The following is a 26,422-nucleotide window of genomic DNA, read 5'->3' on the forward strand; positions in this document are numbered from 1 at the left end:
CGGGGCTACAGCATCCTGTGCCAAGAAGGCCCCGCCTGGGAGATCCCTCCTGTCCAGAGGAGTGAACGCTGAGCACTGCTGCTCTGGATTCCACTTTGCCTTTCTTTTTTTCTTTCTTTTTTTTTTTTTTTTTTTTGAGGCTGCAGTGAGCTGTGATCCAGCCTGGAGTGCAGTGATGCTATTGTAGCTCACTGCAGCCTCGAACTCCTGGTCTCCAGCCATCCTCCCACCTCAGCGTCAGTAGCTGGAACTACATGCATAAGCTACCACACCTAGCTAATTTTCAAATGTTTTATAGAGATGAAGTCTTGCTAAGTTACCCAAGCTAGTCTTGAACTCCTGGCCTCAAGCCATCCTCCTGCCTTGGCCTCCCAAAGTGCTGGAATTACAGGCGTGTACCACCACACCCGACCCACACTCTACCTTCTTTTGGTTCACAGTTCATCAGGATTTTTCTTACCACTTCTGTGAACATACAGCCTCTGCTATGAAGTAGATCAATTCAAATCCGTTCTTTAGGTGAATTTCCTCATTAAATTCTATAACCATCCTAGGAGATTGGCACTATTATTATCCCCATTTTACAGAAGAAGAATTTTTTTTTTTTTTTTTTTTTTTTGAGACAGGGTCCTGCTCTGTCACCCAGGTTGGAGTGCAGTGGTGCCATCTTGGCTCACTGCAGCACACTCTGCCCCCTGGGTTCAAGAGGTCCTCCTACCTCAGCCTCCTGGGTCGTTGGGATTACAGGTGTGTGCCGCCACACTCACCTAATTTTTGTATTTTTTGTAGAGGTGGGGTTTTGCCATGTTGCCAAGGCTGGTCTTGAACTCCTGGACTCAAGCGATCCACCCATCTCAGCCTCAGAGTGCTGGGATTACAGGCATGAACCACCACGTCCTGCCCACAGAGGAAGGAATTGATGCATGGAGAGGTCCAGTGATTTGCTCAAGGTCACCCAGCTAGTGAGTAGCTGAGCCACGAGTCAGCCCAGGCAATGTGGCGCCCAGAACCTAGACTCTTAGGCATTCTGACCTGCTGCTTCCCACGCTGCCTTCTTCAGATCTGCTAGCTCTGCTCAGGACACTGGGACATCAAAAACAGCCCCAGTCCTGAAGGAATGAGAGCCTGGAGGGCAAAGTGGGAAGAGACAGTGGCAGACCATGTGGCTTAGGCCGTTATTCAAGCAGCATTAGATCAGATCACTAATCTCACCTGGAGCAGGAAGTGGGACAGGCACCAGATAGGGAGACACAGGCCCAGAGACAGGTGACATTCTGGCACTTCCACGGCAGTGATTGCAGCTGGAGCCCACAGTGGGATGTGATGAGGATGGGGGTGCTGGCAGGAGCCAGATCACGGGGGCCTTGGAGCCCCTTGAGAGCCTTGGCTGTCACCTCTTAACACTGTTTCATGACCTTATGCCCTGCTGGGCTGGGGCGGATGGTCCTGATACACAGGCGAGAGATGGGAGAAATGCAGGGGCGAGTTTGTCAGGCATGTGGTGGAAGGGAGGTTGCTTCCTGTCTACTCTGAGCTACTGTCTCTTCATCTGTCAGGTAAAATGTGCCTGCCTTTCCAGAGTTATTGTGAGGACTCAGCAGCAAGCCAATGGCAGGTCTTGATAGTCTTTTTGCCCCTCACATGTCACATAGTTGCAGGTTCCCAGGGCTGTGCTGCCCACCTCCCTTGTCCTGGACAGGATGCACAGCCCAAGTGGCTAGCTGAAGCACAGAGACCTGGAATATCTCAGCTTCCCTAGAGGCTCTTTGCCTGTCTGACCAGTTTCCAAAAGCAACTCTTAAGTCCTCCCAGGGTCCCTGGGTAGCAGAATGATATAAAAGAGGCCAGGCTACCTCAAAGCCAAGGCATCCACTTTAGAAAAGCTTCCTTTGTGACTTTAAGAATTTCTTTCTGAAGGGTAGCTTTGGCCACTCGTCTCACTACGGTTCCTGTTGCAAGGGAGCCATCTGGAATCATCCAGAAGCTTAGCTCCTCAAGCCTGCTTCAGAAATCAGAACACACCAATGTGCTTTGAATTTGAGCTAAAGGAAGTTACATGGTTTAGCAAGCAATTGAGGGCTTATGTGGTTCGTTTCAAGTTTTTTGCTTGTATCCAAAGAACATTCCAAGCTACCCCTTTGGATTCAAAGGTTTTCTTTCTTTTTTTTTTTTTTTCCACCAAGTAGACTTTTTAAAGGAGGCTGATCCTTTTCAGAAACTCCACCCTTTATTTTCCTTAAGGATTTGTCAAGGAAGTTCAAACAATTCTTACTGGCAAATCACTCCTAAATATTCATAGATTCATCAAAGAGCTGCTAGATTCTTGCTATATGCCAAATACTGTGTTAGCCTGGGGAGTGAAGAAATGAGCGAGCACACGCCCCTGCCTTCTGGACCGCTCTTTTTACCTAGAGAGGTAAAATTTATTAGCAAGTAAGAGAATAGCAGGTTTGGTACCAACCCACAGTCAGAGCTCTGGAGGAAAGAAAGCATGCCGTAGCCAGGGGCTGAGGAGCGGTCCTCCTGCAGACAGAGTGATCCGAAGAGCTGCTCTGCAGAGGTGATCTGAGCTGAAACCTGGGGGATGAGGAGGAGCCAGGAAGGTTAAAGTGATAAAGGAGGCACTTTCCAAACAGGGAACAGCACACGTCCAGTCCCTGAGATGCCACCAAGGGTGGCATGTTCAAGGAGCATAGTAAGTGAGGTAGAGGCAGGGGCAGCGACAGGAGAGGATGGTGGCAGCGCTTTGCAGGCTGTTGGGAGGCATCTCACCATAACGCCGTTTTCCCTCTTGCTTTTTTTTTTTTTTTTTTTTGAGATGCATCTCACTCTGTCACCCATGCTAGAGTGCAGTGGCATGATCTCGACTCACTGCAACCTGCACCTCTCAGGTTCAAGTGATTCTCCTGCCTCCGCCTCTAGAGTAGCATGAGCCACCATGCCCAGCTGATTTTTAAAATTTTTTTGTATTTTTAATAGAGACTGAGTGTCCCCAGTCTTTTGGCCAGGGTGGTCCCAAACTCCTGAACTCAGGTGATCCACCCGACTTGGTCTCCCACAGTGCTGGGATTACAGGCTTGAGCCACCATGCCCAGCCCCCTCTTGCATTTTAAAAACCACATCACTTACTCTTTCTTTCAACATAATTGTTGAACATATTCTAGGTATCAGGCTCTGAGTAAGATGCAAGACTAGATGGTGAACAAGTAATATAAAATAAGACCAAAACAGCAAGGGTGCCACTGAGCCATGCCAGCTGAGAAGGGAAATTCATGTTGAAATGAAGGTCACTGGAGCTATTGGGGTCCAGTGAGAACATTCAAGTAGAACTTCAGGCTTAGGCTGGACCCACCCCACATGTAGGGGGAACTGAGAGAAGCGGTGAAGAAGGAAAACTGTGGTGTCAGACCAACCGTGGGTCAAATCCCAACTCCAGCTGCATGACCTTGAGTGAGTCACTCACCCTCCCGGAGCCTCAGGTCCCTCATGGGTCTTGCCTCTCAGCTGTTGCCCAGAGAAGAGCGTGGCTGCGAAGTGACAAGCCCAGGGCCTGGCAGACATTAAGCGCTCAGGAAGCATTGTCTGAACAGAAATGGAGCAGTCTGGTATGTAAGGTGGGAAAGAAATAGGGTCTTTCATGATCTAAATCTACCGAAGCTTAATGCCAGAGAAAAGAGAGTCAGGAACAGGATTTTTTGGTGAATATCAAAATCCAAGTTTAAGCCACTAGCCATCTGTGTATAGTCATCTTGGAAGCGGCTATGAAACACCCGTATTTGCACGAGGTTTTATTTGTCCCCAGATTGTTTCCCTGTTCCTTTGTAAAACCACAAGCAGTTTTTGTGTTTATCACTATTGGCCTTGAGGAAATAGAATATTTTGCTTTACTTTTTCGATGTGTATTACATATTAAAGAAAATACAATAGCATCTCCTACAATTTCTTTTCTTTTTTTTTTTTTTTTTTTGAGACGGAGTCTTGCTCTGTCACCCAGGCTGGAGTGCAGTGGCCGGATCTCAGCTCACTGCAAGCTCCGCCTCCCGGGTTTACGCCATTCTCCTGCCTCAGCCTCCCGAGTAGCTGGGACTACAGGCGCCCGCCACCTCGCCCGGCTAGTTTTTTGTATTTTTTAGTAGAGACGGGGTTTCACCGTGTTAGCCGGGATCGTCTCTCGATCTCCTGACCTCGTGATCCGCCCGTCTCGGCCTCCCAAAGTGCTGGGATTACAGGCTTGAGCCACCGCGCCCGGCCTACAATTTCAAAAGTAAAGGGAAAAGAATTTCCCATGATTTCATCACCCTAAACAAACAGTACTTGGACATCTTTTGTGCTCCTCCTATCTTTGTCTGTAAAGAGAGTGTACCATGGTCTTGCTTTCATCCCTTCTTTTTTTTCTTTTCGTCGTAGCACAAGAAGTTTTCATGTTGCCATAGTTGAAATAAGTCTGATTTCTTATGGCCTCATAAAGGTTTATCTGGCATTTTCTTGCAAGTAGACATTTTGGTTGCTTCCAGTATTACATTATTTTCAACTAAACTATAATGAGCAGCTTCATGAATACAGTGTTTTTCTTTCTCTTGAATTATTTCTTTAGGATAAGTTCCCAGAAGTGGAATTTCTGGTTCAAAGGGTATGAACGTGTTTTTTTCATGACTATCTGCATATTGCCAAATTGCTTTCCCGATGGGTTGTGCCCACATTAAACTGCTTTGGCACTCTTTTAAGAATGACTGACTTTCACAGCTACATGGCCTCAGTGGGCTTCTAACCTGAGTGACTGTCGCCTAAACTAGGCAGCTTGCACATGAGCAAGGAAGCAGGAGGGTGAAAACCAAGCCTTTGTTCCAGGCCAGCTCCTGGGCTCAGCACATCACCAGTGCCATCCCGTTGTACCTGCATGGTGGGTGCCCCATTTCCAGAGCATAAGCCTGGCCTGGGCAATTCATGCGATTACCAAGCCCCAGCTTGAGCCACAGTGTGTCCAACTACAGAGCCACCCACCTTCCCCTGCTCATTGGACTGATTCCCCGGAGACTGTGAGTTTGCCAGAGTTTGCTTCCAGACTCACTGAAGCAAAGAAACTGGAGACATCTCTTTCTATTTTAGCTTGGTCAGCTGTCATCCTTTTCACAGTCTAGCCTGTTCTTCCTGGGTCCGTCTTTCCTGATATTCTATGGAAGAATCTGAAAGAATAATAATTTCTTTTTCCTTTTTAATAATAGTTTTAAATTTGCATCTTTATTTAGCGAAGAAAAGCACTCAATAAAACCCCGGGTCCCAAGCCTTAAATCTTTTGGAGGTCAAGGAGTGTGGTTGCAGGAACACAGACCTTGGAATCCAGTTATTCACTGAGTGACCTGGGGCAGGCTGCCTGTCATTGCTCGGGTTTGGTTTCCCCATCTGTAAAATAGGAACCACACAGGGTCATTAAAAGGCTTGAATGAGACGACACTGTACAGCTGGCGTAGTACCCGGCAGGCCATGGGGAATCAGAGAGTGGTTATTGTTTTGGGGGTGGTGGGGTGAATTTTATGGCTCTTAAGCTCATAGTTTAGCTTTCTTTTGTGAATTCACAGAGTTGTGGGGCTGCCCAGTGTGCCTACCAGGCCCTTATAACCGCCCTGCCCCAACGGGAGCCCAGGTTTTGCCTCGAGTGGAGCTCCCTGCCCTGTGGGAATCGCCCCTCCTCACGTTCATGGGCATGGCTTCTCATGTGTCCTTCCTTCTCTCAGGAGTTGGGGCAGGAACCAGGAAAAACATTGAGGGATTTTATTGTACAGTCGTCCCTCGGTATCCATGGGGAATTGGTTCTAGGACTCCCTCAAGGATACCAAAATCCACAGATGCTGAAGTCCCTTATATAAACAGCATAGTGTTTGCATATAACCTATACACATTCTCCTGTAGACTTTAAATCGTCTCTAGATTACTTATAATACAGAGTACAATGTAAATGCTATGTAAATAGTTTGTTATACTGTATTGATTAGGGAATAATAAGGAAAAAAATCTGTACAAGTTGAGTACAGATGCAACTTTTTTTTTTTTTTTTAGTATTTTTGATCTACAGTTGGTTGAATCCACAGATATGGAACCCGTGGATACAGAGAGCCGACTGTGTGTGTTTTATATTCTATTTTATGTTTATGATGACGATTGTTATCCATGTGTTGTTTGCAGGGCAAAAGCAGATATTGGCCTATATTGGGAGCCAAATTCTGAACTTTTAAAGTATTTATTGGAAGGTTACAGTTTTTCAGAGTGATGGGCTGCAGAAAGCCACATGTTTCTGTTTTCTCAGCCAGCCCGCTCTGGTCCTGCGTGAGTTATTTGCCTTCAGAACCCTGAGAGAAGCGGGGGTTTGGGCACAGAAATGAGTGTCTCCTTGACTTGGACCTGGATGTCATGGGCCTTTTCCTTTCTTCCTCATCCTCGTGGTCATGACTCCGTGGTAATGACTCCTTATCTGAGAGCTCAAGCTGCCAAATATTTCAAGTGACCACCCACGTCTTGGGCTTTCTGTACTTGGGCTGCCTTGGATGTTTAAGTTTCCTGGTGCACTTGGTTAAGTGACACGTGTCATACGTTCCTGAGTTCACACCCAGCTCAGCCACTTAGCAGATGTGTGAGCTGAAATAACTCTGCCCCTCTCAGCTCTGTTTCTTCCTCCATAAACTCTTCAAGTTACAATAAGGTGCCCACAGTTCTTGCCACCCCATAGTTGCTTAATAGAAGTTCTTTTGAATTTTTTAATGGAACTACACTTCTTTTTCTTCTGATTGTTACAGATGTCTTTACGAAGACTGTACTTTTAAAAACTGTTAACAGTCAGATACGAATGCTACCACCACGACCATCATCATTGTAACATAAGAGCTGATCTTTCTCCAGTGGTTTATAGTTTACAGAGGACTGCGCTGCCTTAGCATAGGGCCAGGAGATAGGATTGCTCTTCCAGTTTCAACATTAGGAAATTGTTCCAAAGTCTCCCACTGGTTAGGGCCCAAAGCAGCACTGGGTGTAAGCAGGCAGGCTGACTAGCTCCTCGTTGCCTGGGGTATGAGGAGGCAGTGTGAGTGCGCCTCTTTTCAGACAGTAATTTGGCCCCTTTCCAGTTTTGGGAGGCCCACTGCTGTATAGAGGCCACCTCCCCTCACCTAGGTCCACACTGCAGCCCTCCGAGCCATGAACAAGAAGACCCAAAGGTGCACTGGGATTCACCTTTGCAGCTCTGTAGTGGTGACAGCGGTTTGTCCCCGCCACCCTACTGTGCTGGCTGATTTCCCTCCTGCGTTATCTCAGAACCTCCTAGCAGGCCTGCGAGCTATCATGCCCATTTTACAGATGAGGAACAGGAAGCTCACAGAAGTCAGGGGACTGGACTTGCCCAACCTAGTGCAACTGGGAATCTGATGTAGACCTCGAGTGTCTGACTCTGGAGCTGTCCCCATCGGGCACTGCACCCTCAGTCAGGCCCAGCAGCTGTGCATCACGGGGAGAGGCTTGCAGGTGGCCTCTTCTGTGGACTGCCCCTCTGCTTCCAGGCTCTGGCTGGTGGGCAAGCCTGTTTGGGGGCTGGAGGCTGCTTTCTGCACACACTCCTCCGGCTGCTGGGACTCTGCTTTGTTTCTGCTCCTTGAAAGTACCTGGTGGCCACACAATTCTGACCAGACACCACTTCCATGGGCCAGGAATCCCTGTGCTGGTGGATCGTCTCTGCCCCTGTTCTGCTGGCTGGGAAAGCCTGAGGGGTATTCACGGAACCAAGGTCACTGCAGCACACTCACTGTTGTAAGACTAAGGGACCCGGAGTTGAAGAGACTCACCCGGGGGTAGGATTTTCCTCCGGTCTCAGGCCCTGCAGCCCACAGGCATTTCATTTCACCCTCTTCTGTCTGCCCCACCCCCATATTCAGTAGGTAGAACCTTGAAATGCTTTTGGAGTGATTGGGTTTTCCAGAGCCCATGCTGGTTTGGTTGGGACAGACTTAGGGTCTAGCCCTTGCTGGAAGCATGGCCTGGGGCAGGTCACTTCACCTTCTTAGGTCTCAGTTGCCTGGTGTGTGAAATGGGGCTGACTGCTGGGCAGGGCTATTATGAAGGTCACCTGATACTTGGGGACAAGGTCCTGGCAGATGATAGGTGCTCAGTTCAGGTAAAGTAACCCAAACCTGAACCTGTGGATAACTGAAAACAGGTTACTCCGCCTTTGAATTTTTTTTTGTTTGTTTTGTTATAAAAGGAAGTACCAGGATCACAACACCCAAAGAGGTGGGCTTTATCGTGCTTCTTTCTTTTTTTTTTTTTAATAGAGAGTCGTTGTGTCATTTCTTGATGTAGGGCATCTCGCTAAAATGACTCTGCAGTCTCACTCTTCTCTGCTCTCTGAACTGTTGGTCCAGGCCATCCGGGTATTCTTCATGCTGCGTTCTCTGTCACTGCAATTGCGAGGGGAGCCGGAGACACAGTTGCCGCTGACCCGGGAGGAGGACCTGATCAAGACTGATGATGTCCTGGATCTGAGTGAGTTGGCTGCTCTGAGTCACAGCAGGGGGCTGGGGTACATGGGACACGGGACACCACTCTGCTGATTCACATGCCACTGGGAGGGTCAGTGTGCAACCTGCATTCTGTACTGTGAGCTGTGACCTTGAGCCAGCGGTGTGCATGTCCCATGCAGGTTTTGAGGAAAAGGCCCCTGGGTTCTCTGGGGTCAGTTTGAGGGTTCTGCTTTCACAACCAGCTGGTTCTCTAAAAAGTATCTGCAGAGCAACTGGGGGCTCAAGCAAGGGTGAACAAACTCCAGGGTTCCTGCCCTCCCTATAAACATAGTGGCATCAGTTTGGTTGGTTTTATATATTAAGCATTTTCGGTATGATTCCAATGATAAAAGGGTTCTGCTGCTAAAGAAAGAAACTTGTAAAAAGCAAATCACCTGTGTTTAGGTAAGGATGAAGGTTTTGGAGGCTGGAGAACCATGTGCTCAGCCCGTAACCTTGAGCTACTTGTTCTGTTGTGTAGTGCCTCATTGTTCTCATCTGCAGCATGAGGCTGACCTTTAAAGGAGACAATGGGCATAAAGCCTGACCATGTTCCTGGAACCCCTCTCGTATTTGTATAGCTTTCTCTTTCCTCCATTTGCTACAGGGCACAGGCACTCTTAATGAGCAGCATGGTTTTCTGTTTCTTAAGGGCATTGTGGTATATTAGGAGTCTTTGGTCATGAGAGACAGAAAATCCAACTTAAGCTGGCTTCAGGAAAAGAGAGGGAAATTGACTGATGTCACTGGGAAGTCCAGGAGTAAGCTACCTTCAGGCATGGCTGGATCCAGGTGCTCAGACAGTGTCCTCAGGAAGCTGCCCTCGTCCATCTCTCAACTCTGCTTTCCTCTGTTCATCCTCAGGAGGGCTCTCCCAGGTAGTGACAAGATGGCCATCAGCAGCCCCAAGATTTGTTCAGCCAATCTGATGGAAAGAGAGCTTCTCTTTCCCTTTAATTCTCTAAAAGTCTGGGTAGAGCTGTTATTAGCCTAGCTTGGGCCACGTGACCATCCCTGAACCAGCCAGTGGTCAGAGGAATGTGACTCACTGATTGTCTAAGCTGGGGTTGCATGCCCAGCCCTGGACCTGGGAGGGAGGGCCAGTTATTTTTGAACCCCATCACCTGAGAGAGGGAAGAGGCGGCCCTCAAAGGAAAATCAGCAAAGAAGGGATGGTGGCTGGGTGGGCAGAAACAGCACAGGGCCACTCTCTGTAGCATTGTTGTTGCTGTTTTAAATCAGCTTTATTAAGGTATAATTTACATACAAAAAAATTCCCCAAGTGTTAGTGTATAATTCAATGAGTTTTGACAAAACTATAGAGTTGTGATCTAGACCCTGCTTTGTATTCCCTTGAACAAATGACTAGACCCCCACAGCCTCCATTTCCTCTCCTGTAAAATGAGACGGTCTTTCTTAAAGTACAGAATTGTTTTCAGGATTGAATGAAATAGAATATGAAATATCACATGACCAAGCATAGTGCCTACCGTGTAACTGTACTCAGCAAACTGTAGTCAGTATTGCAGGAGGTCATGCGTGTGAGGAGCATAGCATGCTGCCTGACACGTAGAGGTTCTCAGTGAATGCGTATTGTGTGTTACCTGGTTGTCTAGTGTCTTTTTCTGGCCTTCTTGTTTACGTTTTATCTTTCCCTTTCTTGGAAGAATAAAGCAGCTGTGACGCCTCTCTGCCCGCTGCCCATCTCCTTTGGCCCTTTCACCCTTGAGAAATGACCACAGGGATTTCTCTAAGGGTTTAAATTGATCAAGTTGACTGCAAAGAATCATAACCAGCCTTTCTCTGATTTGATTCAAGGAGAGAAAGAGCTTGCTTTGGGTGAGGTGTGGGGGTGGGGAGGGGGCACTTCATCAGGGCAGCAAAAATGTTTGCACCCTTGAAATGGAATTAAATTTTATGCTGGGAATTCACATTCCTTCCCTCCTCCCCCTAGGAATGGCCTGCTGGAGTAAAGGTTAAAAGTTTTTCATTTACCAATTTTAATTGATTAGATTGCTAGTTGAGATCACTTAACTGAGCCTTTTTGGGTAGTTGGCCATTAAGAAAGTAATGGCTGTTTGTCTTTGCCCAGCCTGATTGCAAATTATGTCTTTTGCTAAGAGGGGTGACATTCAGAAAATACTAGGGATTATGGAAGCACATGGTGCTAGAATAAGATATGCCTGTGTTGTTGGTTTGTTTGTTTTTGTTTTTTTGTTTTGTTTTGAGGGAGGGATTGTAAATGCTGGAGCTTCTCCTCACCTTCCTTTGAGGGGGAAAATCACCCTACTCTGCAATCTGACCAAATGCCTTCTGTGTATACAAAATAGAGGTGAAGGACAGGTGAAGCCATTCTTGCTTGCTGCATGGCTGGAAGCTGGGCATGTTTTTGTCTCCCTGATGAACTTGAGAAAGCTGACTCAGGGAGAAATGTTAGGGACTGCTCACTGTTTACCTGACTCAATGTGGTCTGGTAGGCTTAAAGGAGTGCTATCTCCACACAGCAGGAAGAAGTGGCATAAAGCGTATTCACTGCCCTTGTCACACTTCAGTGAGAAATGACAGCATGAAGGATATTCCCCAGAAGCCACCATAAGTGCTTGCTGACCAGCAGCAGGTCTCTCGGCTGGGTGTGACAGCCGAACTCTGGCATAAAAGGTGGCTGCTCATGGGGACCATCAAAGAAGTGGCCACCACTCAGGAAAGAGGCAAACTGGTCACACTTCAAGTGAAGTCCGTTTTGTTTTTCACTAGAGAGGAAAGTGGCAGAGGGCAGAGGTCAGGAACTGGCAGCCACATGTGCCACATCTGCTGGAGTGATGGGGAGCTGGGGTGGGAAGGAAGAGAGAGAGGGAGGAAGGGAGGGAGGGAAGTGGAAGGAAGTTGAAGGGAGGGAGAGATTGAAGGAAGAAAGGGGAAGGGAGGGAAGGGAAAAGGGGAGGAACTAGAAAAAAGAGTCGATTTCTAGAGAAAATAGCATCATGAATCTCCATATACCCAGCCCTCAGCTTCAACAGCTTTTACCATTTAGCTAATTTTTGTTTTATCTGCCCTTCCATCTGTCTATTTAAAATATACCATCCACCCACACAGTGTGTTAAAGCAAATGGAAGACTTCATATTATTACATCTAGAAATACCTCTCTCTAACAGAGAAGTACTTTGTATTGTTCCTTTTAATAGAATTGGTTGCCACCATTTGCAAACCGAGTGCTTCCCCAGCCCCAGCTGCTGCTTTGGGCTGGAGGCCAGGGTGCAGGGGCCTATAGACAGGGCCTGTGCTCACCCGTGTGCTGCCGCCCTGTCTTGTTGACATTTGATTTTGCAGCCGCTGGCATTATTGGAGTAATCAGCTTTGTAATCTTCTCCAGAGTCTTCATGCCTGTGAGGCTCAGTAGCCTTACCTTTGAAATGGTTCTAGGGCTGAATGTGGTGACTCACACCTGTAATCTCAACACTTTGGGAGGCCGAGGTGGGAAGATCACTTGAGCTCAGGAGTTCAAGACCAGCCAGAGCAACATAGCGAGACCTTGTCTCTACTAAAATCCAAAAAAAAAAATTAGCCAGTCGTGATGGGCAGATACCTGTAGTTCCAGATACTTGAGGGGCTGAGGTGGGAGGATCTCTTGAACTTGGGAGGTCGAGGCTGCAGTGAACCCTGATCGTGTCACTGCCCTCCAGCCTGGGCGATAGAGTGAGAACCCTCTTTCAAAAAAATAAAACCAAAACGAAAACATGGTTCTAAAAGACTTTCCACGGAGCTCAAATGAGATAATGTGTAAAGCTCACAGCGCCATGCTTGGCACTTAGTAGGTGCTCAGTGAGTGGGAGCTGGCTACTTTGCTGCTGCAGCTGCTGAACACACAAGCTGAAACTCATCCTGCTGGGCTCCACGGGGCTGGCATTTTCTGCTTAAGCAACACTGTGAGAACAGTATCCTGAGACATTCAGGTCATCGCTCGGATGATGGCACTGTTTTGAGAGTTAAGAAAGATGGCTCTGGCTGCTTTGGCCGGAGGAAGGGAGCTGTATCCCTTGTAGGCTGTGAGACTCACTCACTCACTCCAGTGTGCCTCCTGACCAAGGACAAGTAAGCTTTGAGGAGAAACCACAGATTCCTTGGGATTGACCTCAGGGCCTCCTTAAAAGATTCTTGCCTGTTTCCAAATATCATGAGCAACCATAGTCGGGGAGAAATCTGTCCATTATCCATACACCCCAAAGAGACACCTGGCAACCAGGCGTGTTCAGTGTCCAGTTTCCTTTCAGCCTATTCATGTGGGCACCTGACATTCACATAGTTGCAGCCATAGCATGTGGTGCTTGTATCTAACTTGTATTCTGATTTCTAAAATCCGTTTGTGAAGCCCATTCAATGAAGACCCACTCATGCATTCAGCTATTTATTGAGCACCTGCTGTATGCCAGGCACAGTGCTAGGAGCTGAGATGTGAGAGTGATCTAAAGCCAGACTTTGCTTCTGTTCTTGAGGTGTTTCCAGTTGGGGGAGGGGAGGATGGAGGGAGCGACCACTAACAGGTTAGTTAAGTAAATGCATGATCACAGACTGATTGGGATGGCTCTGTAGAGGTGACAAGCAGAGTCCATGCTAGAGAGTAACCAGGAAGAAAATCCTCATGGGCTGGTTAGGAAAGGCCTCTCTGAAGAGGTGCTGTGCCAGGAGGGATCAGAAGCTTCTACGAGAAAGCACAGAAATGAGGACTGCCTTTTAAGGATGGCAGAGGTGAGGCTGAGGTGAGAGAGAGCATGCCATGTTCCAAGGTCCTCACCGAAACTGGGGTGGCCGGCACACAAGTAGCAAGAGCGGGTCAGTGGTTGGGAAGAGCCAGGTCTCAACTCCAGGGCTTTCTCACAGGGACATCTGTCTTAAACGGACACTTCTACAGCTGGCACTGCCAGATCAGATGGTCCCAGCAGGGGCCTTCCAGTTGCATCGGGGGCTAGAAAGGCCATGCAGCAGGGTGGTGAGGAGCATGGACTCAGGGGCCAGACTGTGCCTGGATGGAAGTCCCAGCTTTGCTGCTTTCTGCTTGCCAGCTATATTACCTTAAGGGAACTGAGTCTCCTGGCGCTTCAGTTTCCACAGCTGTGAAATAGGACTTGCTGGGAGGAGTAGATGAGTATTATCTGTGCTGTGCCTAGAACAGTGCCTGACAGAATTGCAGAGAGGCCATTTAGGAGGCTGTGGCAGGGGCCAGGGTCAGTGCTAATGGGCAAAGAGGGACGGGACAGTCTAGGTACAGCATTTTGTGACACTTCGCAGTGGTGATGCTGGAGAGCTCGGTTTACTCTGAGGTTCTGAGCTTGGGGCAGTCCAGGTGGCAGGGGCTGGGAGGATGGTGATTCTGTCATCAGCAGGGCTGATCCTGGAGGAGGAGCTGGTTCCAAGCAGAAGGTGCTGAGGTTGGTGGGGCGGCCAGGTGAGAAGTGCTGTGAAGGAGCTCAGCCGGGATGTCCAGGGGATGGGGGGCAGGCCGGAAGCCTCCTCGCTACTTCGTAGATTCAGAACTCTTGTGTTTAGTAGCCGGCATGATACTCTGTTGTCTGAGACTTCTGACGTAATCATTGTGCAGTTTTGGGTCATTTTTACTCTTGCCTGGCATAACCTAGCTGGCTCTTCCTTGAAAGATCCTCACGACAGGGTGTTAGATCACGTGGTGTGTAAGGGAAGTCCCAAAACCTGCAGAGAAACATCTGTGAATAAGCAGACCTCTGTACACTGGATCTGAGCACTCTTCCAGGCTTGGACACACTTCCCAGGCTCTGGGGGCCTGGAAAATACTCATAAGTACAGAACAGTAGGTCCCAGCCCTTAGGATTTCATAGCCCAGAAAATCATCAAAACAAAAATAAAACAAAGCTTTTGGGGACAGATCGCCAACTTTTGTTTTGTTTGTTTACCAAGTAGTCATTTTTTAAAAAAAGCATTTATGAACCATCATTTCATAAAAGACATTATTATTACCTTTAATATTGTTAATATTGAGTAGGTAGCACATCATTTCAGAACGAGGGCCAGTCTTTCCAGGAAACAGTAGTGGCAACTGTGTACCCACATACTGTGCTTTAGTGGAGAGTGGGTTTTTTGTTGTTGTGGTGGTGAGTTTTTTTTTTTTTTTTTTTTAAAAAAAGCAAGTACAGACCAATGACTCTAGTAAAAGCCAGTGTCTTTGTCTTTCCCAGCTCACAGTCTTATGGGGAAGGCAAACCCCAATCATGGCAGCACAGATCAAAGTCCGATGGCCACCGTGTTTCCTGTTCTAAGAGCAGGTGACGGGGTTAACCTGGCTGGAGGTCAGAGAGGCTTAGAAGTGGCACAGAAGCGAAGGCCCTGGGGCCGATGGGGATTTGGGGAAGATGAGAGATGGCAGTGGGGCCACAGGGTCGGGGAGTGGGAGGGTGAAGGTGGTCGGCAAGATAAGGCTGGGTAGGAAGCCATGCAGGCCCTGTGGGCGTATCAAGCATTCAGGGTTCTGTTTTAAAAACAGTGAGAAAAGTTCTTATCTGGCTGATATGATCAGATTGGTAACTCACAAGGCCCTCTCTGGCCTCCGTGGAAGAGATTTATGGGTCAGGGCAGCATTACAGCAGGGAGCCCCATTGGGAGGCCAGACCTGCGAGGCATGAACTACAGAAGTGGTGTCCACAAGCTGGCATCCACACCGGGCTTGCACACTCTGGTTTGCTCCAGAGACTTGTCTTGAGTGCTGCTCTGTCCACTCTGTGGCCTAGATACAGGGGCTTTTATTGCACGACGGTCCATCCTGTTGGATCCGGCTTGTTCTCCAAACCATGGTACCTTTGAAGCTAATTATTAACAACAACCCAACTATTTGGGTTGTATTCACCTCCTGGCAAGGCAGGCCACTGTGGACCTTCCCTTTGCTCTCCTTCTGGCTGTTTCCAGGCCAGGACTTGCCTGTTTAAAAGTCAGGCTGAGGGTATGGAGGAAGCCTTGGGTCCCAGACAAATGCAGACTGAATCTCAGCCATGCTTCTTCCTAGCCATGTGGCCTTGGACAAATCTATTCCCCTCTCTGTGCTTTAGTTCCTTCATTAATTAAATGAGAGCAGTGATGCCCATCTTTGCGGGATTATTGTAAGGCAGAACAATAAGGTGGATATAGAGGTTGCGAACGGCTCGTCCTCAGGCAGGTGGACCCACAGATGTAGCTTCATGGCCAGTAAAGCATTTGCAAGCAAATTTTACGTTAGTTGCTAACATTTTAAAATCAGGATATTTTATCGTAAAAACCTAGCTATCACCTTGAATATGAGACGGTGACAGTCTGTCCACACAGCATCTGCATCCCCACAGGCAGCAGCTAGTTGCTCCTCTTCATGGGGATGAACCCGTGTCCCAGCTGCCAGAGTCTCTGCTGAACTCCGGACCTGTGTACTCAGCTACCTGCTCAGCATTTCTTGGTTACCACAAACACAAGGCATGAGCTTTCCCAAAAAACCTGCCTCCCTGCAGACTTCCAGACTCAGTTGGTGGCAGTTCCATGCCGGTGGCAAAAACCACAGGCTCATCCCTGACTCCCCTCTCTCTCTGAAAGTCAACTTCCACTTGGTCAGCAGACCTATTCAGCTCCTACTGCAAAATACAGCCAGCGCTATGTGTTCTCAGGTTCTGCATCCAAAGACTCAACCAACCACAGATTGAAAACATTTCTATTTTTATTTAATTTTAAAAATTTATTGATTTTTTGAGACGCAGTTTCGCTCTTTCGTCTGGGCTGGAGTGCAGAGACACAATCTCGGCTTGCTGTAACCTCCGTCCCCCAGGTTCAAGCAATTCTCATGCCTCAGCCTCCCAAGTAGCTGGGATTACAGGTGCATGCCACCACGCCCGGCTATTTTTAAAATTTTTTTTATTTTTAGTAGAGACAGGGTTTCACCATGTTGGCCATGCTGGTCTCAAACTCCTGGCCTCAAGCAATCTGCCTGCCTTGGTATCCCAAAGTGCTGGGATTACAGGCATGAGCCATTGTGCCTGGCCATTGATTTATTTTGAGACAGGGTTTCACTGTGTTGCCCAGGATGGAGTACAGTGGTGCAATCATGGCTCACTACAGTCCCAACTTCCCAGGCTCCGGTGATTCTCCCACCTCAGCTTCCCAAGTAACTGGGACTACAGGCAGGCACCACCATACCCGGCTATGTTTTTGTATTTTTTGTAGAGACAGGGTTTCTCTATGTTGCCCAGGCTGGTCTCAAACTCCTGGTCTCAAGCAATCCACCCACCTTGGCCTCCCAAAATACTGGGATTATAGGCGTGAGTCACTGTGTCTGGCCTTTTGTTATTACTACTTTTTTTTTTTTTTTTTTTTTTTGATACAAGTTCTCACTCTGTCATCCAGGTTAGAGTGCAGTGGTGCAATCATAGCTCACTGCAGCCTCCAACCCCCAGGCTCAAGCAATCCTACTGCCTCAGCCTCCTGAGTAACTGAGATCACAGGTGCGTGCCACCATGCCCAGCTAATTTTTTAAAAAATATTTTATAGAGACAGAGTCTCACTATGTTTGAGACCAGGCTGGTCTTAAATTCCTGAGCTTAAGCGATCCTCCTGCCTCAGCCTCCCAAAGTGCCAGGATTACAGGCATGAGCCACCATACCTAGACTGAAAATATTTTTAAACAACAACAACAAAAAAATACAGCCATGCAAAATGAGCAAATTTTAAAAACAGTACAGCATAACAACTATTTACATAGCCATCTCATTGTATGAGTTATTATAAGTAATCTAGAGATGGTTTAAAGAATGTGGTAGGATGGGCTTAGGTTATGTGCAAATGCCATACCGTTTTATATCAAGGACTTGAGCATCTGTGGATTCTGGTATCCTCTGCGGGGTTCTGGAACCAGTCCCCATGGATATGGAGGGACAACTGTATTGTCAAGATCTTACCATCTCTCCCAGCTTCTCCCAGCACCTTGTTTGAACTGCCACCATCCATTTTTTTTTTTTTTTTTGAGACAGAGTCTCACTTTGTTGCCCAGGCTGGAGTGCAGTGGTGCGATCTCCACTCACTACAAGCTCCGCCTCCCGGGTTCACATCGTTCTCCTGCCTCAGCCTCCCAAGTAGCAGGGTATACAGGTGCATGCCACCACACCCAGCTAATTTTTTGTGTTTTTACTGGAGACGGGGTTTCACCATGTTAGCCAGGATGGTCTCGATCTCCTGACCTCATGATCTGCCCACCTTGGCCTCTCAAAATGCTGAGATTACAGGTGTGAGCCATCGTGCCTGGCCTTTTTTTTTTTTTTTTTTTAAAGCTAGAGATGGGAATCTCACTATGTTGCCCAGGCTGGTCCCAAACTCCTGTGCTCAAGCATTCCTCTCACCTTGGCCTCCCAAGGTGCAGGGATTACTTTCATGAGCCATTGCACCCAGCTGTGCCATTATCTTTTATCTGAATTATTACAGTAGTCTCTTGCCCAGTCACTAGCTTCTGCTTTGTCCCCTAGAGTTTATTCTCAGCAGCGTGAACTGTCTTCCTTTTAAACTAAAAGCCTGATCATATTATTCATTTGTTCAAAGTGGGCTCCCATCCCAGTCTGAATAAAAAACAGAGACCTTTACCCCTGAGCCTGATCACCTCCCTGTCTCTGCTTCCTTACTCTTCTTCAAACATACCTGGCATGTGCCCATCTCAGAGTCTTTGCTCTGACTGTGCCTTCTCACCAACCCCAACCTGCAAACCACTTGTTCTCCAGAACAAGTACACTGGAGGACACCACGAGGCCCATCAAAGCTCACATGCGAAAACCATACCCCAAATTCTTGCTCCATGTTTGAAATCCTGACCACATCGCCCTCTTTGTGTATTCTTTATTTGCGTATGAATATGAATATCATAAAGATTCTGCAGGGTCCCACTTCCTAGCATTCTGCATGCTTCACCCCAACTTCTTTGCAGACAAGAGCTTTTAGGCAGAGTGTAAGTCCCTAGCTATTTTCATCGGATTGCCTGGAGATTAGTTTCCAGCAAAAGTATTATGAAGCTCCCCAAGCAAGTATGTGGTTTGACTGTCAGTCCGTGAAAATGTGAGCTCATTGATTTGTTTCTCTTGCAAAACCAGTACTAGTTTTGTGGTCCTATCTGTCAGTTCTGGAAAATTCTCTATGTTGGCTTATTTTGCTGATGGCCCAGGCATTGTCATGTGCCTCTCATCCTAGTGAAAATGAGAAAGTGGCATAAATGAGAAAGACAATGAAAAACAAATCCAGAATGTGGAACATTCTAGAAGACAGCTGACCTGAGTTTTTTAAGAATGTAAATGTTGTGGAAGACCAAAAAAGAGGGGGAGGAAGGTAGGGGTACTGTTTCTAGATAATTGAAACAAAGAAACATGACAGTTGTCAGACTGGATTGATCTTGGATTGAGGGGGGAAAGTAGCCTTAAAGGACATTTTTCTGCAAACTGAAGAAATTTGCATATGGATTGTCATTGAGTGATATAATTGAGGTCAATATTACGTTTCTTTTTTTTTTTTTTTTTTTTTTTTTTTTTTTTTTTTTTTTAAGAGACGGGGTCTTGCTCTGTTACACAGGCTGGAGTGCAGTGTTGCAACCTGAAACTCCTGGGCTCAAGTGATCCTCCCACCTCAGCCTCTCAAGTAACTGGGACTACAGATGTGCAACACCACACCTGGCTGAATTTTTTTTTTTTTTTTTTTTTTTTGATGAGGTTTCGCCCAGGCTGCTCTTGAACTCCTGAGCTCAAGCAGTCCTACCTCAGCCTCCTGAGTAGTTGGGACTATAGGCAAAACCCCTGGCCTGGCTAATATTACATTTCTTGAGTGTGATAATGCCATTGTGGTTCTGTGGGAGTATGTTCTTGTTCTTAGGAAGTATCGGCTGAAGTGTGTAGGGGTAAAGTGTCTGATGCCTGTAATGTTGGACTGATTCAGAAGATAAAACTGTGTGTGTGTGCGGGTATAATGAGAGCAGATAAATACAGCCCACTGTCAACAAGTGATGAATCAAGGTGAAGGGTACATGTTTGTCTATTACACTGTTGTTTCTTTTTGAGATAGGATCTCATTGTGTCACCCAGGTTAGAGTGCAATGGCACAGTCTTGGCTCACTGCAGCCTCGAACTCCTGGCCTCAAGCGATCCTCCCACCTCAGCCTCCTGAGTATCTGGGACTACAGGCATGTGCCACCATGCCTGCCTATTTTTGTGTGTGTGTGTGTGAGACAGAGTCTCACTATGTTGCCCAGGCTGGTCTCGAACTCCCGGCCTCAAGTGACCCTCTTGCCTTGGCTTCCCAATGTGCTGGGATTACAGGTATGAGCCACCACACCTGGCCTGTTATACTATTCTTTAAACTTTTATCAGAGTTTGAAAATCTTCAAAATAAAAAGGAAGGGACAAGAGAGAGATAATCTGGTCCTTGAAAATCCAACATTTAATAGATGGGGAGTGTAATGTTTAGGAACTGGAGCCCCAGATTTAGAAAAGCCTGGGTTTTAATTCCTGCTATGTGACGTTGGACAAATTAGTTCACCTCTCTGAGCCTTTCTTCCTCATGTGTAAAGTGGGTCTCATAGTGCCTACCTCAGGACCATTCTGTAGAGTAAAAGAGAAAAATCCATCAGAAATACTCAGCATTACACCAAGTGTACCCAGGTGTTTGTAATAGAAACAGTCATTACAATTCATCCTCTTGACTGCATATTGGGCACTGAAATATGTCTGTTCTCTTTGGAGGGTTCTTTGTAGGAATCCTAACAAAGCACAGCCTCATGACTGCTTCTGTCCAGGGGACACATTGAAAAGCAGAGGAGGTTACACAGCCTCGTTAACTAGATGATAAGGTTCTTGGAAAGATGACTTTCAGGAAAGTGGGTGCTGTCTGATTGAAGAGCTGAAACCACAGGGTGGGGTGGGGACTTGAATCAGACCCAGATGTCTCCTTGGGGGCAATTTAGTTCAAGCATCCAGGCATGGGGCCCTGGAGGAGCGGTTTGCTTAGTGCTGACTCTGAAGTGAACTAATGTTAACGTGAAACCCGAGAGGCAAGTATGTATATGGCATTTGAAGAGTTGTATTGCAAGGCGAGTGTGGTTTTGTGGCACTTTGGCCTGTTCTCTGCCCCCACCCGCAGGGCCCCATGTTTTGTCTTTAAAGGAAGCATAGTCTGCAGTCTTCATGGGGTCGCTCCACAGGTAGACATTTAATGGAGCAGCTGCCCATCACCCAACCTGACTTGGAATCACTCCCAACCCTCCTCCAACCTCACAATCAGGGGGGTCATCAACTCCCTGGGTTCCACAGCTCTGCCACATCCCTGGTCTGGCCTCTCCACACCTCTCCCCTGCCCAGTATCTCCCCCATTCTACCCCAGCCCATGGCCTTGCCCCACGCTGCTTCATCCACCCTGATGCCCAGTGTGTAAAAGGCGCCTAACCCGCCATCGTGTCCCTGCTTGTAAACTCTCAGATCCCCTCAGTGCACCGGCCCAAGCTACCCTCAACACTCTTCTTCTGCCGTGTGTCTTGCTGCATCTGCCAACGCGGTGCCCAGCGCTGCTCACAGGCTCCTGAACACAGCCTGCCTGCTCTTGTCGTCCCTGCCTGGATGGCCCTCCCAGCCTCCCTCCTACTCCATGTGCCTGGTGCACATTTCAGACATGCACTTACCAACTGTATATCCCTAGGGCCTGGCATAGGGCCTGGCACATAGTAGACACTCAAAAAAGGCTTCTTGGATTGAACTGATGAAAGCTTTAGCAGTCACTGTAATTATTCATAAATACTGAAGGACTTTCATTAACATAGAAGTAGCATTTCCAAATCTCATCTTGAGTAATTTCAGGCAGTTGGATCGCGAGTTAGAAAAATAATGTTTGTTCATCATTACCATACATTTGAATATCAGGTTCCCACTGCAGACTTTTTCCCCCTCTAATGAAATATACCAAGTATCTTAAACCCATCTTGGCATTTTCTAAAAATGTAGATTGTTTTGATTTCAACAGTTGAGCTACCCCAAATTATTTAACCTCTCTCTAAGGGCTAAAATGTTTCCTCTTTTCTTTCTTTTTCTTTTTCTTTTTCTTTTCTTTTTCCTTACCCCACTTTGAAACAGGCACCCTGAACTTGGGACAGACTGGGAAAAAAATCAAGTTTCGGTTAAACTACCAATTCTCTAAGGAAATGGAAAACATGGAAATCACAATGTTTCCCCTCTCTCTATGAATTAAACTTCTTCCCTGTGTACTTGATGAATAATGTTGCTGGCCACTTTTCAGAAATGAAGTAGAAATACGGAGAAATGAAATTTGTATCTTATAAACTGACTGGAAATGTGATTATAATAGAGCTGTCAGTTTTGTTCAAGTGGAAAATTTTTAAGGAAATCCAATTGCAGCATTATTTGGTTCTTTTAAAGGAGAGGGTGATGTAGCTGTTTCCTGTGTATTGATTATTTGATTGGTACCTGTCTGCTGGACCTATTTTTTTTTTCTCAGTAGCATTCATTGATGTGGTTTAATGTATATTCCTGTAATCTTTCCCTGTTTTATAAACTTACAATCATAATTGAGCCACATTAGAGAGACATGTTCTGCTGAGATCACAAGGTCACCTAATAACTGTGCCCTCTTTTGTTGGTGATGTATTGAAGTGGCTCTGGCACAGTTCTTCTGAAAAAAACACACACACACATTATTCTTTTTTCCTCTACAAAGCAGGATTTCTAGATTCAATTCTATGCGTTAGAGAAATGAGGCATTTGAGTAGTAGAGACTGTTTGAGTTTTTTTGCCTATTAAAATTATTGTTTTTAAGCCAGGCACAGTGGCTCATGCCTATAATCCCAGCACTTTGGGAGGCTGAGGTGGGAGGATTGCTCGAGCCCAGGAGTTGGAGACCAGCCTAGGCAACATAGTGAGACCCTGTCTCTACAAAAATTTTTTTTAAAATTAGCAGTGAGTTGTGATTGCACCACTGTACTCCAGCCTGGGCAATCAAGCAAGACCCTATCTCAAGAAAAAATATCTGTATTGTTTCTGCTGAAGGCACTCTACAATTAAAATATTTTTTCAAAATACCAGTCCTTCCCACATGTTTGGAAATGGGACCATGGTTTTGATTTCTCATCTAGGAAAGGACTTAGTGACTTAGATTTGCTTAAAAAGCAGCAACTTCCAAGGCACATCAGCCCTTGGGATCTGGACAGCTTCTGGGTGCAGCTGCACCAGAGGGCTTCCAGGGAGGGGCAGAGGTCCTGCTAGCAGTTGAGTCCCAGCCCAGCACTGTGACCTTGGGTGTGTGTGTTTTGAGACATGGTGTCACTCTTTTGCTTTGGCTGGAGTGCGTGGCACAATCATAACTCTCTGCAACCTTGAAGCCTGGGGCTCAAGAGGCTCCTCCCACCTTAGCCTCTAGAGTAGCTAGGACCACAGGCATGTGCTACCATGTCCAGCCAATTTGTAAATGTTTTATAGAGACGGAGTCTTGCTATGTTGCCCTGGCTGGTCTCAAACTCCTGGGCTCAAGCGATCCTCTTGCCTCATCCTCCCAAAGTGCTGGGATTACAGGTGTGAGCCCGTGCGCCTCGCCTTGGCATGTTTTTTGACCAAGGGGAGGATGAGGTGCTTGGGAGGATGAGATGTCAGGAGGATGAGACGCTGCCTATCAGTGCTCCACACGGTGCCTGGCATCTTGATAGAGCCCAGTTGACGAAGGCTGGCAAAGAAGCTGGCTTTGGGTTTTTCATCCAAACCCCACTACTCCTCTGTCAAGAAATGATCACTCTAGTTATTCAGCCAAACCTTGGAATATCCTTGTTTCTTCTTATCCCTATGACCAAGCTCTTAGCAAATTCTGCCACCTTAAGCATCACATAGATAGAGAACCCAGCTCCGTCTTCCTGCCTTTAGCTCCCCCTGCAGCTGGTGGGGACTTTAGAAACTGGGACTAGGGGGCCAGCTTCTTCCTCTGCCCTTTCCACACCAACAGCCAGTGGAATCCTTTTAAATAGATGTCAGACCCTTCAGTGGTCCTGGCTTCCCATCGTGGTGTCAGCTCACTGTACTGTGTGTGCCCCCCATCTGCCCCTCACTGTGCTAGCCCAGTCATTTGGGGCTCAAGAGATCTCCACCTTGGGCCACCGGCTTCATGGTGCCCCAAAACCCCCACTCTGCCTCATAGGATTGCCAAAGCCAGCCTCCTTGACGACATCTGGCTGTTGGGGAGGGAGGGCAGTGAGAGCCGCCACAGAAAACAGGAATTCGTGGGGGGAGTGGGGTTGAGGATTAACGTTGAGTTTCAAGACATCCCTCGCTCCAGCCCACTCTGTGAGCTGTCTGGGGCTCCGCCTACACACAGCTCCTCACCCTGAAGCTGCTGGGTTCCCCTGCATCACACGCCCACCTTCCCCAGTGAACCCAGCCACCAGATTTGACACAGGATCTGGTGACTATTCAGGCCTCAGGAGGGGAGGGTTGCCTTCTGGCCCTGATATCTGATCAACCACAGAACACCCAAAACAAATCTCTGAACCAGTGACAGACAGTGCGACCTTTAAGGAAGGTATAAGTCAGGAGAAGGCCATCTCTCCTATACATCACCTCTCCCAGCCCAGGAAGCTGGCCTGCCACTTGCCCCAGAGCCTGGCTCAGCTGCTGACCGGGTCCACCCTGCCCTCAGCCAATCCACACCCTCCAGCCCACCCCAGGGCCTGCTGGGGAGAACAGGAATCAAGAAGAATGGAGCAGCACTTCCTCCTACCCTCTTGTAGGAGGGAGATGAGTTTTATTCAGATTAGGCAGAAAAGCTGAAAAGTGTTGTCACCTTAAATCCTAAACACCCATTAAAGTAGAGGCTTAAGAAGCACCTGAAATCGCAAGGACTGATCATTAGAATCTCTTTATTTAAAAACAAAGACCAGGGCCGGGCACAGTGGCTCAGGCCTGTAATTCCGGGACTTTGGGAGGTGGGAGGATCACTTGAGCCTAGGAGTTCAAGACCAGCCAGGGCAACATGGAGAGACCTTTTCTCTACTAAAAATGAAAAGGCCAGGCATGGTGGCTCATGCCTGTAATCCCAGGACTTTGGGAGGCTGAGGCGAGCGGATTGCCTGAGCTCAGGAGTTTGAGACCAATCTGGCCAACATGGTGAACCTGTCTCTACTAAAAATACAAAAAAAATTAGCCAGGTATGGTGGCATACACCTGTAATCCCAGTTACTCAGGAGACTGAGGCAGGGGAATTGTTTGAACCAGGGAGGTGAAGGTTACAGTGAGCCAAGATCGTGCCGCTGCACTCCAGCCTGGGTGACAGAGCAAGACTCTGTCTCAAAAAAGAGAAAGAAAAGAAAAATCATTAACCAGGCATGGTGGCATGTGCCTGTAGTTTCAGCTGCTCGGGAGGCTGAGGCAGGAGGATCACTTGAAACCTAGGGAGATTGAGGCTGTAATGAGCTGTGATCAAGCCACAGCACTTCAGCCTAGGAGATAACATGAGACCTTGTCAAAAACAAAAAGAGCAAAATCCTGATTTAAGACTTAAGAACTCTGGTGGAGGGTGTGAGGGTCTCTCTGTTGCTGGTGACGAACACAATGCGTGGTGCTGCAGGCGGCCTGGACAGATTTTTCAAATGAATGTCAAATGTTGTTCATACTTATAAACTTTTAAGAAATTACAGGGCCGGGCATGGTGGCTCAAACCTGTAATCCCAGCACTTTGGGAGGCCGAGACAGGTGGATCACGAGGTCAGGAGATCGAGACCATCCTGGCTAACACGGTGAAACCCCGTCTCTACTAAAAAATACAAAAAACTAGCCAAGCGAGGTGGCGGGCGCCTGTAGTCCCAGCTACTCGGGAGGCTGAGGCAGGAGAATGGCGTAAACCCGGGAGGCGGAGCTTGCAGTGAGCTGAGATCCGGCCACTGCACTCCAGCCTGGGCAACAGAGCGAGATTCCATCTCAAAAAAAAAAAAAAGAAAAAAGAAAAAGAAATGTACAGAGACCGAGCACGGTGGCTCAAGCCTGTAATCCCAGCACTTTGGGAGGCCGAGACGGATGGATCACGAGGTCAGGAGATCGAGACCATCCTGGCTAACCTGGTGAAACCCCGTCTCTACTAAAAAATACAAAAAACTAGCCGGGCGAGGTGGCGGGCGCCTATAGTCTCAGCTACTCAGGAGGCTGAGGCAGGAGAATGGCATAAACCCAGGAGGCAAAGCTTGCAGTGAACTGAGATCCAGCCACTGCACTCCAGCCTGGGCGACAGAGGGAGACTCCATCTCAAAAAAAAAAAAAAAAAAAGAAATGTACAGAATATGGCTAGGCGCGGTGGCTCATGCCTGTAATCCCAGAACTTTGGGAGGCCAAGGCAGACGGCTCATTTGAGGCTAGGAGTTAAGACTAGCCTGGCCAACATGGTGAAACCCCATCTCTACACACAAAAAAAATTTGTGTGTGTGTGTGTGTGTGTAGAGAAATGTACAGAATACTGAGCTTGGGCCATGTAAAAGCATAAATTTTCATTTTTACTTTGACCTCCCTGAAAATAGAAGTGAAAATGTGTTTGCCGCAGGGGAGCCGCTCTAGGGGCATCTGATTTGCTCTTAGGCCAGGCCAGGCCAGGACAGGACTGTGGCCAAGGGTGAGGGTGGGTGGTGGGAAGGCCTGTGGTTTCTGGCCCAGCAGCACTTTGAAAACAATCTGTACCCAGACCCCACTCCAGAAGGTTCTGAGTCATTGGCTCCGGGGTGGGGCCCTGGCATCTGTATTTTCAAACGCTCCCTAGGGGATTCCATTGCATAGCCAGTGTTGAGAACCATGGGGTTAGAGTGAGGAATGTTCCGGAACTCAGCAGTCAGTGTCTACTTTGCTGCTCT

At 47.6% G+C, this 26,422-nt stretch overlaps 1 protein-coding gene and 2 long non-coding RNA genes across 37 annotated transcripts in view; 2 read left to right on the plus strand and 1 right to left on the minus strand.

The window, feature by feature from the left end:
• CLEC16A (C-type lectin domain containing 16A) overlaps positions 1-26,422 on the plus strand; it is a 238,236-nt gene that overhangs the window by 106,236 nt on the left and 105,578 nt on the right. For all 35 annotated transcript variants that reach the window (XR_013412426.1, XR_013412421.1, XR_013412422.1 and 32 more), the window contains one exon: positions 8,403-8,523. Coding sequence is in view for 23 of the 35 variants with exons in the window: in XM_077987249.1 (XP_077843375.1) it covers positions 8,403-8,523 (121 nt within the window). In the remaining 12 variants the exon portion in view is untranslated. The remainder of the gene's footprint in view (positions 1-8,402; positions 8,524-26,422) is intronic.
• LOC144338386 (uncharacterized) lies at positions 101-3,432 on the minus strand. The gene is made up of 2 exons (XR_013412443.1): positions 829-3,432; positions 101-339 (listed from the first exon to the last, which is right to left on the minus strand). It is a non-coding gene; the product is annotated as an uncharacterized LOC144338386 (long non-coding RNA).
• Positions 19,067-20,908, plus strand: LOC144338388 (uncharacterized). Its single transcript, XR_013412445.1, has 2 exons — positions 19,067-19,188; positions 19,712-20,908. It is a non-coding gene; the product is annotated as an uncharacterized LOC144338388 (long non-coding RNA).

The sequence above is a fragment of the Macaca mulatta genome, chromosome 20 (assembly GCF_049350105.2).
Source record: "Macaca mulatta isolate MMU2019108-1 chromosome 20, T2T-MMU8v2.0, whole genome shotgun sequence".
Lineage (NCBI taxonomy): Eukaryota > Metazoa > Chordata > Mammalia > Primates > Cercopithecidae > Macaca > Macaca mulatta.